General features: G+C 32.1%; 1 protein-coding gene across 1 annotated transcript in view; it reads right to left on the bottom strand.

The window, feature by feature from the left end:
- The window catches only part of LOC127722303 (glutamyl aminopeptidase-like), a 40,261-nt gene extending 28,416 nt beyond the window's left edge, over nucleotides 1-11,845 (bottom strand). The window contains exon 1 of the mRNA XM_052229193.1: nucleotides 11,722-11,845. Coding sequence (XP_052085153.1) covers nucleotides 11,722-11,845 — 124 coding nt within the window. The remainder of the gene's footprint in view (nucleotides 1-11,721) is intronic.
- Nucleotides 11,846-15,562: the final 3,717 nt, after the last annotated feature.

Genomic DNA, 15,562 nt, shown 5'->3' with positions numbered 1-15,562 from the left:
TTCGAATATTTAGACCACTCGGCTACCGATGCCCCTTTTGTATTTTAAGAACTGTTGCTATTCTAAATTGAAGACGTTACAGTTTAGTTAAAGGTTGCCATGACTCGTGTACATTGTTACATACATGTCTTAAAGGGGCACTAGCTGTCAAATCCATGTTCACCGATTTGACTCAAATTCTCATATTTGATTTATAACATTCTAAAACGTATATCCAAGTCTGAAATATACAGTTAACAATGCGTGTACACGATAATATATATAGGAATTTCGTGTGTTTTTTTGGTCTAGACGCAATCTAATTAACTATCGAGATGACCTCCGAATACTGCCGATGGTCACATAACACGATATAATCATAAACATAAATATAAATAGCATAGCGACCTCATGCATTTGGATTTTTATAGGTCTGTTTGATTTCATGTTTTAGGTTAAAAAATAAGTTGATTAACGTTTTTACCTGTATAAGAAAGATTTTTTTTGTGGATCGAATCAGTCAACGAAATGATTAACCTTTGTTTCACTTTCAATGTTGACATTCTTTTCCTTTTAATGGCTGAACACGACTTATGCATGCGTAACCAATCTCTATCTAATGGGTTAAATCGAAGGTCACATGAATACGGATATGATGGGGTCGAATTATTCACTTGCAAGTGAATAATTCATCAGCGATATTTCTTTGTTTATTTTGACAAAATTGAACCGAATTGGCTGCTAAAAACGAATTATTATTTCATTATTTCACTTTTATTAGTGATTGAACCAAACGAAATCATATTCTATTTTTTTTTTTTATATCTCGTAGCTTGTGCCCCTTTAAGCACCGTTTCAACAACTGTTTGGAAGAAACGCACAGTTGACATTAAAACTTGTGTACTTTCTGCGGCTATTGATTGACTATTCAAACTTCAACACATGTCTACCGTGTACACTAATGATGTAACATTTTATTCAAATTATGATTTTTTGAAATGTCGCTTTATTTATATTCAGAAAAACATGTACAATTGAGTCACCTTGCATATGTTTGTACTTATGTCAAAAATTGTAATCAAATATGCATAGCAAAATATTTTACAAGTATTTTTCTAGTCGTTGAATTATTGTGTAAGAAATTTCACAGCGTCATAGGGGAGGAGTTGGGCTTGAAAGGAACATCTGATTTTTTCTTATTTAACATTGGAATGAAGTTTGAAGCCAAACATTATCACACAGTCAAGAGATATAGGTACATGACATCTGAATCAAGTGTTAGACACTGAATAATCAGATACTCATTTAGAGTATTGACTAAATTAGACATAACTTTTGCATGTCAAATATAGAATTGCTCAAATTTTGTAAAATGTGTCAATGCCCCCTCCCTCATCTGCAGTATTGAAAACATGGATACCCCTTTTCCATTCAAAAAAATTATTTGAAAGACAATGATGTATAAGAACCTAAACAGTAGAAACGCTATATGACCAAACATTATCTAAAAAAATAGCCAAATCTATTTAGCTCAACTTTGCCTGTGGCAATTGAAACCTTGGATTCTTTATAATTTACTAATTTATCAATAAACAATTTTAGAAAGGTTTGTTATAAATCATGTATACAGTATAACCACAATTTAAATTGCAAGAAAGGGTGTTTTATATTTTACGTACTCTATTAAACAATCAAGGTTTACAATGTCTCTTTAAAAATACTGAAAAAAAAACTGATAACCAAATAATCCAAAATAAGATATTCATCAATTCGTACTAATATCAAATCTGTTCGTAGATATTTGTTTAGAATGGGACAATTCAAAGCCTATCATAATCTATTTGTTTAGAATTGTTTTTTTACCTCTAAATTTCTTTTGGTTATTTCGTTGGATACAGCTGTTTCATTGACGTATTCCCTAAATCTTCTTTTGTTAATACAAAATACAGGATAACCCCACTTTAAGCTATTATGGGATTAAAGAAGACGTTTTGTAAATATTGAAAAATAGGAACATGAAAATTTAACCGACGACTTCTCTTACCTTGTCTACACTTTTAATGTGTTTATTTTTGAAGAAATCATTTATCTCTTGAGATTTTACAGTACATGTATATCTGATCAATTTGATTTTTACACTTCGAATACTAGTTGGAATGAGATTTTTTCATGTATTATGTCTAATAGTTTAAAGAGCTGTAAAATGTGATCTAAGGGTAAACCTCGTGCACGTTAATGAGACACTTGTTAGAGCTTAGGCTGTAGACTATACACCATTGGGAACACACAACAAAACTCTTTATACTACACTTTACCCTAGGCATATCTTCTAGAGAAGCCTACTACAGAGCCATATAGTATATGAATGCAGACAAATAGATGAAAACTCGTACTGGCAATTCTTGATTTAACTGAAATACTTTCTTTGAATTTTGATTTAATATATATTAGCTTACCAACAACTGTCAGCTTCATTTTATGTGTAAAGAGCAAGAAAGCTATTTCAACTCTGTATAACTCGGACAACATGCTTTATAAACCATCGTGCATCGTCCTTAATATAATAGTAGCACTCTCGAATCGTGTGATTGGACTTTTTCTTTCGATTTACAAAGCTCTAAGAAATTAAAATTTGCTGTTTCACCGTCAAGAGCGTGACATATATAGGAGTAAAAACAACAAATTGCTTTGAGTCAGAATATTGTTCTTTGGATGACGTTTCATACAAAAGTAAGATACAAAATGGGATGATAAAAAACAAGAAAGATATTGAACAACAGTAGTCAATATAGCACGCTTAAATTCCGGTATATCTAGTTTGTCTTGTACAAAGATACACAATATTCATACCACATTACATGTAACATTTTCAAGTAAGAATATGTCTATTTAATCAATGTGTGGTTCGTTTGATCTCAATTCTTCGTTGGTCGAAATTCGATTATAACGTCTTATTTTCTTGCTTTCCTCTGATTTTCCTATTGTGACGACATGAAAAAAAAAGCTGACCATGCCTGATGAAAAATAAAATCACAAAAATACTGAACTCTGAGGAAAATTCAAAAAGGAAAGTCCCCAATCAAATGGCAAAATCAAAAGTTCAAACACATCAAAAGAATGGATAACAACTGTCATATTCCTGACTTGGGACAGGCATTTTCTTATGTAGAAAATGGTGGATTGAACCTGGTTTTATAGCTAGCTAAACCTCTCACTTGTATGACAGTCGCATCAAATTCCATTATATTGACAAAGATGCGTGAACAAAACAAACAGACACAATTGGTAAAAATGTCAAAAATAGGGGTACAGCAGTCAACATTGTGTTATAATCTTAATCACTATAAAAACAAACAAATGTAACGAAGAAGCACAAATAGGCATGATGAAGTCACACATCTTTTTGCATTCGAAAGGAAGGATTCAATTTGTCTGCGTATCGTTTAAAAATCATTAGAAAAACAGATTCCACCACCAAATCTTGTGCATTACGATAACTATCCAATCTCGACAGTTAAATTTCAAATATTTGAAATTTAAATTTCAATATTAACTGTTTCGAGTGGATACATATCCGTATCACACTCGATACAGTGGTAAAATCTATTTACATACAACTATACAGCTTATTGATACAAGCAATATATAACTAACAGGAATGAAAGAAACTTTAAAAGATCTGCAATCATCACTTGCGTAGCCACACTCATAACTGAACAACAGTAAATAATCGAACTTACAATATCTTTTGTATATTTGAAATTATGGCATATATCAGTTATAATTTTTTGAACAATTTATTGCAATTCGGAAAGTTTACATTAATTCAAATTAGTTTCCTAATTGTTATAGATGTATGCATTAACATCCCCTAAAACCGTTATGTTTTTTTTCTGTTATATAATGTGTCCATAAAAGAGAGGTAGTTAAAAAAAGACGATAGCAACCAAATGACACAGATAACTTTAAGACATCAAGAGGTCAATATATTCTTGAATAATAAACAGTTGGCTATATACAATATACTCTAATTCTTAGACGAGTTTTCGATTACTGACATGTTGATCTTTTTTATTTAATCATCATATGTTTCGTTTGAAATTAGTTCTTCATTGGTCCAAATTCAATTATAACGTGACATTTTCTTGCTTTCCTCCAAGTTTCCTATTGTGACTTCATGAAAAAAGGCGACCATATCTGACGACGTTACATAGAAAGAACACATCTTTTTGCAGAGGAAAAGAAGGATAAAAGTTGTCTGCATATCGTGTAAAAATCATTAGAGAAACGTTTTATTCCACTAAAACTCATGCAATACGATGTTTCTCAGCTCTCGTTTTGAAAATTTAACTATCTCGAGTGGAAACATATCGTATCCCACACGATACTCTTCATTCATCCTGCAATTTACCAACTATTGTTCAAATATGACTTATACAAATATTTGTTTGCTTTCTTTGTACATATACAAATAAAGTCTCCTTTTATGTTGAGCCACTGAGTATGTAAAAATTGCTGTTTTCGTAACATTTTTTTTTTTTTTTTTTTTTTTGGAGGGGGGGGGGGAGTCCCCCGTGGACCGCGTTTAATCATGTCCATTTCTATCAAATTTTGAATTTATAGAAATTAAACGTAAATGCAACGGGATAGATATTAACAATATGTGTACATTACTGGAATTTGTACTCGAGCCTCGCGTTTCGGCCTGTTTCTTAAGATCGTACAAATATATATTTTCCGATAGTGTACATATATTGTATATTTAGATAAACCAAGCTCTCAATCGTATAAAAAATGTGAACAAATCAAATTGAAACTCTCAAAAATCTGCAGTGAACACATTGTTTTCATATCACAAATACATAATGTAATATGACATATTATGGAAACAAAACAGGTGTCAATAGATTATTACAGGCTCTAAATTGCCCAAAGTCTAAAAAAGATACCTACGGACAGACTTGGTTTAGGTACGAGTATATAGTTTATCTAAGTTTATCTGGTTACTTAAAATTGAAATACCGCATAGTCTTCTATAACAGGTCCCGTAATTGCAAAAGTAAAAACCATTCAAACGAGAAACCTAACGGCCTGATTTATGTACAAAACAATGAACGAAAAACAAATATGAGAAACAGCAATAAACGACAAGCATTTAATAGAAGGCTCTTGACTTGGGTCAGACACATATACGGCTGTGTTGAACATTTTGTCTGACCGCCCTGCCTTTAAATTTCACTCTGTTTTGTATGTCTAAAAGAAATTACACGCTGGTCTAACCAGTCGAAGCTAAACATTTTTTATGTAAAAAAAATCGTTATATATAATACCTTGTCAACGATTGCCTACAGTCCCTGATTGCAAACCTAAAGTATTAAGCATGTTGTAATATGGATTCATGCCGTTGCAACGTCATTAAACAGTATAGGAATACACAATTAACACAGTTCCCAGAACAAACCGTACATGATTACAAAAACAAAATAAACATTACGAATTTCTTCGAACTATAAATTAGCGAACTGATGTTATCCAATAAAATAAAAATATTCATAACAATACTTAAAAAAAACAATCCAAACTGGTTGAAAGACAACACTAAAATTACAGCCATTATCAAAAAGTGTGGTAAAACAAAACACAAAAACAAAACAGATTTGAAGAACAATTCCTGAACATTTTAGATTTATAATTAATAAGTGAGTGATGAAACCTTTGATATAATGAATGTTGTTTCGTGAAACTAGCAACAAAACAAGGACATTTTACTATGTACAAAACATACCTTCTCTTCTCGGTTGTTTTAAAACAATGAAATGAAACTAATCTGCAAATTGAAATATTGTTATAAAGGCGTAAATATATGTACAAGAAAATTTCAAACTGCTGCTGAGCACAGGTGGTGCCTTATTAAAACTTACATGTAAGCATATAAATATGAAATCGATGTAATTATACGAAAATATAGTCTGGTAATTACAAATACGTTTATTACGTACATAAGTACTGTTATCACTGTGACGATGATTGCCATACAAATAAAGTTATATTTTCTCCAAAAATATATGTAAGGTCAATCGAATTAAAAAAAAAAAACACTTCAGGAAAAAGTAATATTTTGTTTGCTATCCGTATTCTAATAACCATGCTGATCAAAGTATGTAGATATATTGAAAATTATAAAGTAAATATGCCTGTCGGAGTTTGTGTGGTTTGTTCATCTCGTCCTTTCACTACACTTTATTTGTTTATACAACCTTATCCTTTGTTATCTGCTAGTTAGTTGTCTTATATGCAATTTAACTACATCTCTTAAATCGAAGCTACTGTATCGGACTTGCATTCGCCTGTATCACCCTGTTCAGTTTTTCTTAAAATTCAATATCACGGCTTTGTGATTTCAATAAAATGTTTACCTGGCACTTCACACTATTACCAAGACTTCATATTGCTTGAACATACGTAGAGAAATTTAACCATATTTTATCATGTCTTCTTACGGTTGGTTTGTTGATATATCGATCCCAAACAAAACCCAAAAAGAGAAATAGATAATCAGATTTTCCTTATATAGATATTTAAGGAAAAGCAGTACAGTAACTGTAGTTGAATAGTTGACGCCGTCAAATGAGAATTTGACAGCCGCAAACGCAGTTTTACTAGCGATGCGTATCAATGAAATGCAGAAAATTTCGAAACAAACTGAAATCTTTTGACCTGGTTCGCTCGCATGTCAAACAAAAGGGCTTAATATTGTGACTTACAGCTTATTTTCAATATCAGTACTATGCCGAAAAAACTGATTATGTATGCCATAAAGACTATTCATTAGTGCAATGGAGATATTTTTTGAAGAAATCATTTGTAGCCTTCTAAAGTACAAATGAATATTCTAGCAGTTATTGACATAAGGAAAGATTCAAAAGTACTTTTTTTTAATAATAAAAAAATTAAAAAAAGTTACATGTTCATTGATTATATTGTAACAATATCTTGTGAAAGTTACTAAACGTTATTACATACTTGTACTTAAATACAAATACATATGAATAAAGTAATATACCATACAATCAATGTTAATCATTGTGTATAAGCCATCAGTCACGATTGTCGATGCTATATCAATACAAATAACATTTTTATATTCTGTATTTACTAGAAATCATAAAATGTTGTAAAAACTGCTGCAAAATGCAGAATCCAGAACACGATAATGAAACGAAACAAAATCGTAAGCAACGATATACACCGACAGAACATATGTTCAAACTATATTTGTTGACTATACGGTATGGATTTTGCTCATTGTTGACGACCGAAGTGACGTATATATGCACACGTAAAAAAGACTGTGGTTATCGTTTGTTGCTGTCATGTTTATTTTTTGTTTATTGTTTTGTACATAAATGATACTAAATTGCATGCCTATTATTACATATGATTGGATTTCTTTTATCTAAACTATGACTCACAGGAAAAATACAACTCACGGTCTCTGTTGTTAATAGCATTCGTTTATGACATTTGTACCCGAAAATGGCTTTAGTCGGTGTTCCCTATAAATGATGCTACCTTAACGCAATTATGGACAGTTCCCCCTAGCGCCAATTCTGTAAATTCCGTCCACTGGTTCTCGAATGTTACATTACCGAATGACACTTATCACCCACTGTATACTCAGATGGGCAACACGACGGGTGCAACATGTGGAGAAGGATGTTCAAACTCTTTTAGAGCACTAGCGATCCCCCTTCAGAAAAACATGTAAGAGTTGAGTTACCTCGCACAGGTTTGTACTTTTATGGAAAAATTGTAATTAAATATGCGCAGAAAAATATTATACAAGTATTTTTTTTAATTTGTTGTGTAGGACGTTTGACAAGTCATCTATTTAACTAACAAACAAACACGTAATTTTCAATCAGATGATAAAAGTGCATCGTCGATGAAAGACTGCAGTATAGCACGTGCATTACATTTTCGGTCACAAGCTGATGTTGTACATAAAACTGGAAGAGAACATACAAAGAGATCAAACAGAGACAATAAAAAGTCGATGAAAAACCCACTTTGCAAGAAAATACGACGAAAAGAAAACACGGGTGCATGCCACATTACATATTGAAATAAGGATTGAGCAACACGAACCCTACCAAAAATCGGGGGTTAAATCAGGAGCTCCCGAAAGGTACATGTAAGCAGTTGAACAAAAAACGACGAAAAGACAAACAATACACTAAACACAGCATAGAATACTAATGTCTAAACTACACGTACCCAATCAGAAACCTGGGGCGTTATCAGTTGCTCCAGACGGGTAAGCAGATCCTGTCCTACATGTGACACCCATTGCGTTGCTCATTTAAGTACAAACCCAGTGATAAGTCAAAACCTAATGGCGACCAACATAATTTGTGAAGTGACTTTTATCAGCATAACATGTACTTTCTTCAATCGTTGCTTGGTTAATTAAAATGAACACTCTTGTTAGTGCAATAGCATATATTTTCAACTTAGAAACGTAACACCATTGACTGGAATAGATGGTATGATAACAAGATGACTATAGGAAAACTGTAAGAGTAGTATACGTCACAGTACATGTCTTGTTTACTTTTTATGTTGATTATTTCTAGATTATACCAGTACTGGATCAGAACGAGAGGCGGAAGATACCAAAGGGATATTTCAACTCGTGAGCAGATTACAAACTGACAAAAAAATCTTAAAAATTTGTAATTGTATAGTGATCGAGATTGCATATTCATTTAATACTCGATGTAGGATAGTATTTACCAATATCCGTGACTTAACCTGATTATAACAAAACAAAAACAATCAATATGCTAAAGTAAAGATCGACATTCTAAAATAATATTGTGAAATACTACTCTCTAATTCCTTGGCTGGTAAACTGTTAGTCACAGAGGGTATCATAAGCCCAGTGGCATGAAAATTCGGGTATCGTTATCTTGAAAACTGCTTAATATATAAAAATTTCAAGTCATTTTAATGTATGGAATGTATGTCCCTCGAACATATCTCTGACTCCTTGTCCGTACATGCTTATCTTGTGCTTTTTTTAAATCAGCACGTCAGTGTTTGTATTACGTTTTGGATTTCTAATACCTGGCCCTATGCATCATTAAGTAGACATTAATTGTCAAAACGCAAATCTGGTTAAATCATTCTGGATAATTTTAAATCTCGATCTTTCTCTGAAATTAGTTTGATCAAAACCTTTGATTTTTCAACCCTTTATACCACCAATCCCCATGTGAAACTAAAATATCGTGTAAAAGAAATAATCCCCAATGCTTTTCAAAATAAAAATGGTAACATACGCTATATAGTTATTGCTTAAGGTTACCAATCAGAAAATATAGTGAACAAAAAGATATAACATGCTGCACCGAGGAACAAGTGATTAGTATACTGGAGTTTCTTATTGACAGCATATTTGTTGAGTTTGGAGGTAGATTTTTTCCAACAAATTGTCGGCACGATAAAGATGGAAACGAACTGTGCGCTTCTCCTTGCAGACCTCTTCTTGTTTTCATATGAGTCGGAGTTCCTTCAGACACTTCTCAAAAACAAGATAATAAAAAAAGCAAGATCATTTAATTTCACATTCAGATATATTGATGATGTTCTTTCCATTAAAAAATCCATCTTTTTTTATTGTGTTCCATTATCATATCCTTCAGAACTAGAAGAAACAACAGACACAGCTTCTTCCGCCTTATTTTTAGACTTATACCTCGAATAAAGTGGTCAGCTCAGTACAAGGATCTGTGACAAACGAGATGATTTTAATTTTGAAATTATAAATCCCCCACCCACCCCCACCTTAGGAGCAATATATCAACTTCACCTGCATATGGGATAAACGTTTTCCAACTCATGCAGTATTCAAGAGCTTGCAGCTGCTACTCGGACTTTATAAAACGTCACCAGTGTCTGAGTAGAAAGTTGATCATGCTATGGTCATTTTTTGCATTCTTGTTTTTCATTATTGCTTATGTGCTTTGTCTATGGAGTGTCTATATACCATTTTGTTTTTCTTTGTTGACCGTTTGTTTGTTTTTATTATAAGATTAGATTATAATACAGTGTTAACTGCTGTACCCATATTTTCGGCATTTGTACATATTATGTCTGTTTGTTTTGCTCACACATTGTTGTCAATACAACGCAATTGTATGCGACTATCATATTAGTGAGAGGTTTAGCAAGCTATAAAACCAGGTCTATTTCATCATTTTTTACATAAGGACATACCTGTACCAAGTCAGTAATATTACAATTGTTTCCATTCGTTTGGTGTGATTGAGGTTTTGATTTTGCCATTTGATAAGGGACTTTCTGTTTTAAATTATCCTTTTTTTTTTCTTTTTTTTTTTTTTTTTTTTTTTAAATTCAATATAATTTTATCTGAAATGTACATTTGTTAGAGATACATAAAGTACCGGTACCTTATCCAGGCCTCGTTAACGTTAGTATATGGCATTTTAGTGATAAGGTTAGTAATTGTTAGTACACAATATACAGTTTTGTTAATAAATAATGTGTAACAAAATAAAAAGAAATTAATATGATATATTATAAATCTTAGTCAAGAAGATAAATTAAATTTTTCTGCAACCAAATTGTAGAAGTTTTTATATTTGCCTTGTTTATTTGTCAATATTTCGTAATGTTGGAGAAGTTCATTTTTAAAAATTTCAAACACATTAATTTGTTTTGTTTTCTGCTCGGATATATAATATACTTTATATATAGTAAAAAGTATGGTTGTTAAAAAATCGTTGATATTGTAATAATTTGTATCGTTTATCTTGTATCCATACAAAAGTGATACAAGTGATATTATATGATGTCCTATTTAAAGTTTGTCTAGTATTAGTTTCATTTGATCCCAAAATAATTTCAGATATTTGCATGTCAGAAAGTAATGTTCATAATCTTCAATAACATTACATATATTACATAAAGGAGTTTTAGTTATATTCCAAGAGAAAAATAATTGTTTGGTTGGTAAAATGTAATGTAGAAATTTACATCTTAACATTCTCAATTTATTATCTTGGATATAGTTAAAGATAAAGTACAACACTTGTTCTCTTTTCCTTGTATTGTTATCTAAATTTAGAATTCTGTCCCATTTTTGAAATCCTATTGCTTTCTCATAATATATTATTTAAAAGCGAGATGTAGATATCTTTCGAGGAAAATGTTTTTATTGGTACCATTTTTCCTTCTCTATCTTTGAATTTAAATTCGGAGTCGGTAGCGACTTTTGTTTTAATTGATTCTTCTTTTATTAGCTCTTGTAACCACTGTTTTGGTATTGCTTTCATCAATTTAGTATATTCCGAAAACCAATTAGCATGGCAAGATAGTTTATCTAAAATCTTATTTTGATTAATTTGTCCTTTATCATCAATTATGTCATTTACAAATTAAATTTTGCTGTTATTCAATTTTTGAAATTAAGACATTTACCATTTAAGTTGATATGCTTATTGTCCCATGAATTATCCTTGGAGTTCGGTATTTTTGTTATTTGACTTTTTATCATCGTTGATGTTATTATTCGGTTAAGAAACGTCTTGTGTAGGAACGGATTTAAATAAAAGCACTACCCTTGTTTCGTAACCCCATTTTAATTGTGTATACTTCGTACCTGTTTCTACTAGTTTTTATACACGAAAAATTCATTGTTGTTGCTATTGTAAGTACTTTTCACAGTTGTATTTTCTTCATCATCATTCCTCATAGAGTTTGAATTTAGCGGAGTAGCTGTAGTACTAATAATCACGTCATCTTGTTCAGTGGAGTTCGGCAAGTCAGTTCTTTGATCCATATTGCCTATACAGTTTGTACATATGTTTGTATCATCGTTTTCTTTGTTCCGTGTGATACACATTTGGTGACAAGGTAACGTACATACTTCACAGTTGATAATATCACCGTCTATCTGTAAATCACATATGCAGAAATCCAGTTGTAGCTCTTCATTTAGACTGTCCCTTGCAGAGTGCAAACATTCAATTTATGGAGGTGACTTTAACATCAGATTTGGTGTAATATTGTTACTAACACTGGGTTCTGTACATATTTGACATGTATAGGTATTGTCTCTAGTACTATTTTCTATTTTGTGAATGTCATCCTCGGTTAAATGGCCACATCTATAATGAATCCAGTGTTTTCCATTGGTACAATAAACACCTCTTGTCTGAACGTTTCGTCTGCATTTTATACACTTAATTGAAGTTGTCTCACTGTTTTGTTTAGATATACTTGTATCTTTATGTGTAACAGTAGGGTGGGTATTGATGCTAGAGTCCTGACTGGGGTTTGTTGTGGAGTTCCTCATACTCGATAGTTGTTGTAATTGTTCTTCTAACTGGTTATTGAGTGTTTGTAGACTTACTCGGTTACCATTTAAGACTACATTTTTGATGATATTATGTATATTGGGTAGGTCGGTTTTCATGAACCTATCGGTATCTTTCCCATTGACTAGTAAGCGACAAGTTGTGTAGTATACTGGCAATGTATAGACGTGGGTTTGGTCTATGTACATACTAAATATCATGCTGATAATAAGGCCTTTTTTGTCCTGGTCTTGTACAGTTTTTACAGTAATGTTGTTGTTCTCACTATTGGGTTGTTGATAATAATATATCATGGCATTCTTTAATAATTCAAAGGAAACAGCATCGGCTTCTCCAGTAATACCACACTCCGTGAATTTATAGATAATATTTGCTTGGCGTTTTTTAGCTTGAAGTTTCCGAGCGATTGCCCTGTCTAAATTTAGCTCAAAATCATTGGATCGCAAATTTTGGGTTTGGGGGTTGGTACTTATATGTAATCCCTGGTTGCTAATGCTTGTCATGATGTATCCAGGTTATTAATCACCTTAAATTGGTAGTTGCTTAAAGAATATTGTTTCAGTTATTATTTGTTCACAATTGGTTTTTAATCAGATCTATATTTTAACAGTGTGGCTTGGATATCCCATTCCTTCTGTTTTTAAAGTCTACTTTTCAATTATGATGTTATTAATACCAACAGTCTTTCTGTATTAAGTCTGAAATTTGACCAAGCCAGGCTTTAGCAAGTAATCTTTTTGGATGTATGCTGTCGGAATATAAGTTGCAGTTTAGGTATTTCTCAGTCGGTTTACTTTTCCCTCTTGATCTTTGTCGCCTACTTTGTTAGTGGATTGAGAAGCAGGGAGATTTGGTTCCGAGAGTACTATTCAAATATTTTATGCCGTCGTTAACTTTGACTATTTGTTGTTGTAGCTGTGTTTCCTATTCTGAATATTTATCTATAATATCTGATTGTGTCACCAAGTCGCTATGGTTGTTATTGCTATCCTTGTGATTATTTTGTTATTTGCTGTTGATCTTTGAGGCTATTTTCTGATAATGTTTAATGATGGAATATGGTGGTATTTCAGGTATTGTAATCTTAGAACGTGGATATTTCTTAATAGTATCAGTACACTAGTGAACTTTGTCTAAAATGAGTTGGATAGTATCATCATTTGTAGATGTTATAGAAATGTAACCATTCTTGTCCCTTGTAGTGAGGTTACAAGGACCTGACCATATAAATACACTGATATCACCGACTTTTTGGATCTTGTTGTTTATATTTGTTTTAAGCCACTTTAATTGATCTTGGATAGTTGTGCCTGATTTATACCGCCGGTGTATATTTTTGTCAATTGGATGTTTAACCTGATCTCTTAAGTATGTCCCTTTGCTGTCAGAGATAGTAATTGGCGTTAAATGTTGTGTTCCAGTTAGAGGTTTGCGTGGAATTTGTAAGTATTTTATTAATTTTGCCTTCGTCATGAATGGTTGATATAATATTTTATATTGCTAGACTAAGTGTGCTTTAGTTAATAAGCAGTTGGTTTGTAAAAGCTTAAGCAGTTATCTATGCAGTATAAAAATAAACCGTGCCACTACTAAAATTCTATATAAAAGTATTAGAATGATGGGTCCAAGTTGTTTAGTACTTTCGAGATTAAAAGTTCAAAGTTCGTATGTTAATTGTACAATCAGCAAGCAGCGTGGCTTGGATATCCCATGCCTTCTGCTATTTGATGTACTATTACAGCGTTAAAAATATTTATGATTAATGTTTATCTCAGATAATATGCTAAAATGAATAAAATCTTGTTGTAGATCAATGTGCTAGACTTTTTATTTATACACGGTCCTTCACAGTTTTGGAAATATTCACAGAATGTGTAAAAAATTATAAATAGCGGACGGTGGATTGTTAAATAATATGTTTTTAAGCTTTCCTCCAATAAAAGTTCATAAATATAAGTTGCTAGTAATGTATCATAAAATTTCTTAAAAAGTTTGTTGAATTTTCAAAATGGCTGCCACATGTGGTTCTCTTTCTCGAATAAAAAGTTCTCAATAAAAGGTAAAATTCGTTTCACCGTAGTTCAGGATGAATTATTAGGTTTATGCAGGGTCACTAATGACATAAAAGTATTTTCTGCAATTGTTGTCTGTATATATAAGTTGATAAAAGTTGATTTTCCACCATCATATAAAAACACGTCCGTCACCATGAAACAAGAATTCCGAACCCCAACGTACAGTCAGAAAAAGATGAACACAATCTTCTGTGATATATGACACGGTATCACAAGTCGTTCTTTTCAAATTAATGTCTGTATAATAGGTAACCATGAATAATTCATGATTGACTATTTGAGAGGCTATTATGACAAAGAGCTGACACTATAAGGTTGCCCTATTAATCTATGCACAATTTTTTTAAGTTCGATGACAAGAGAGAAAAATGTATCAGTTGGCTTTCGAAGACCCCTTGTGTCCTGTTTGTTAAACCATTCCCCATATACATTTACAAATGCAATACTATTAGAACAATTCTAAAAATTTGCTTGCAGTAGATAATTTATATAACACACTGAGTAACGTTTCTTCAATGCCCACATATGACACCGGCTACATGCAGAGTTGGATTTAGAGGGTTTTCCAGGGGCGTCTTTTTAGGCAGTCATTGCCTCCCCCCTTTATGAAATTTATGGATCTGCCACTGACATGTATATAATGCACAATGCAGTAATTCTTCTTGAAAAAGTGTGGTCAGTTCTCAAACTATGTAATTGCCGAAAAAGCAGCTCACAAACACTTGTTGTGGTAAGATTAGTTGAGCTTGCCACAAAAATGGTGTTGCAACTATTTCTCGAAATTGATATTTTCGAAAGAAGCAAATTTGCATATCGCAATAATGTCATCATTTGCAAGAATGAGATATTTTTTTCATTGTTTTGGCAATTGACTGAAATTAAAAATTTACAGAAGTTAACATATAAACACATTGTTCTTACACATTGATAGCCTTTCTACCTGCCGTTAGGTTTTAAAGGACGATAACTCTATATTTTACAGGAAGCTGAAATGCGCAATGCAATCACAACCTATTTTCACGAGTCACATACAGTTATCCTGAACGGACCGTAAATCTTCGCTTATTTCCACTATTAATTCTGTTATTAGCATCTATTGTACAG

The sequence above is a fragment of the Mytilus californianus genome, unplaced genomic scaffold (genome assembly GCF_021869535.1).
Source record: "Mytilus californianus isolate M0D057914Y unplaced genomic scaffold, xbMytCali1.0.p SCAF_12, whole genome shotgun sequence".
NCBI lineage: Eukaryota > Metazoa > Mollusca > Bivalvia > Mytilida > Mytilidae > Mytilus > Mytilus californianus.
Note: the sequence above shows the minus strand (reverse complement) of the source record. Positions and strands in the feature narration are given on the sequence as shown.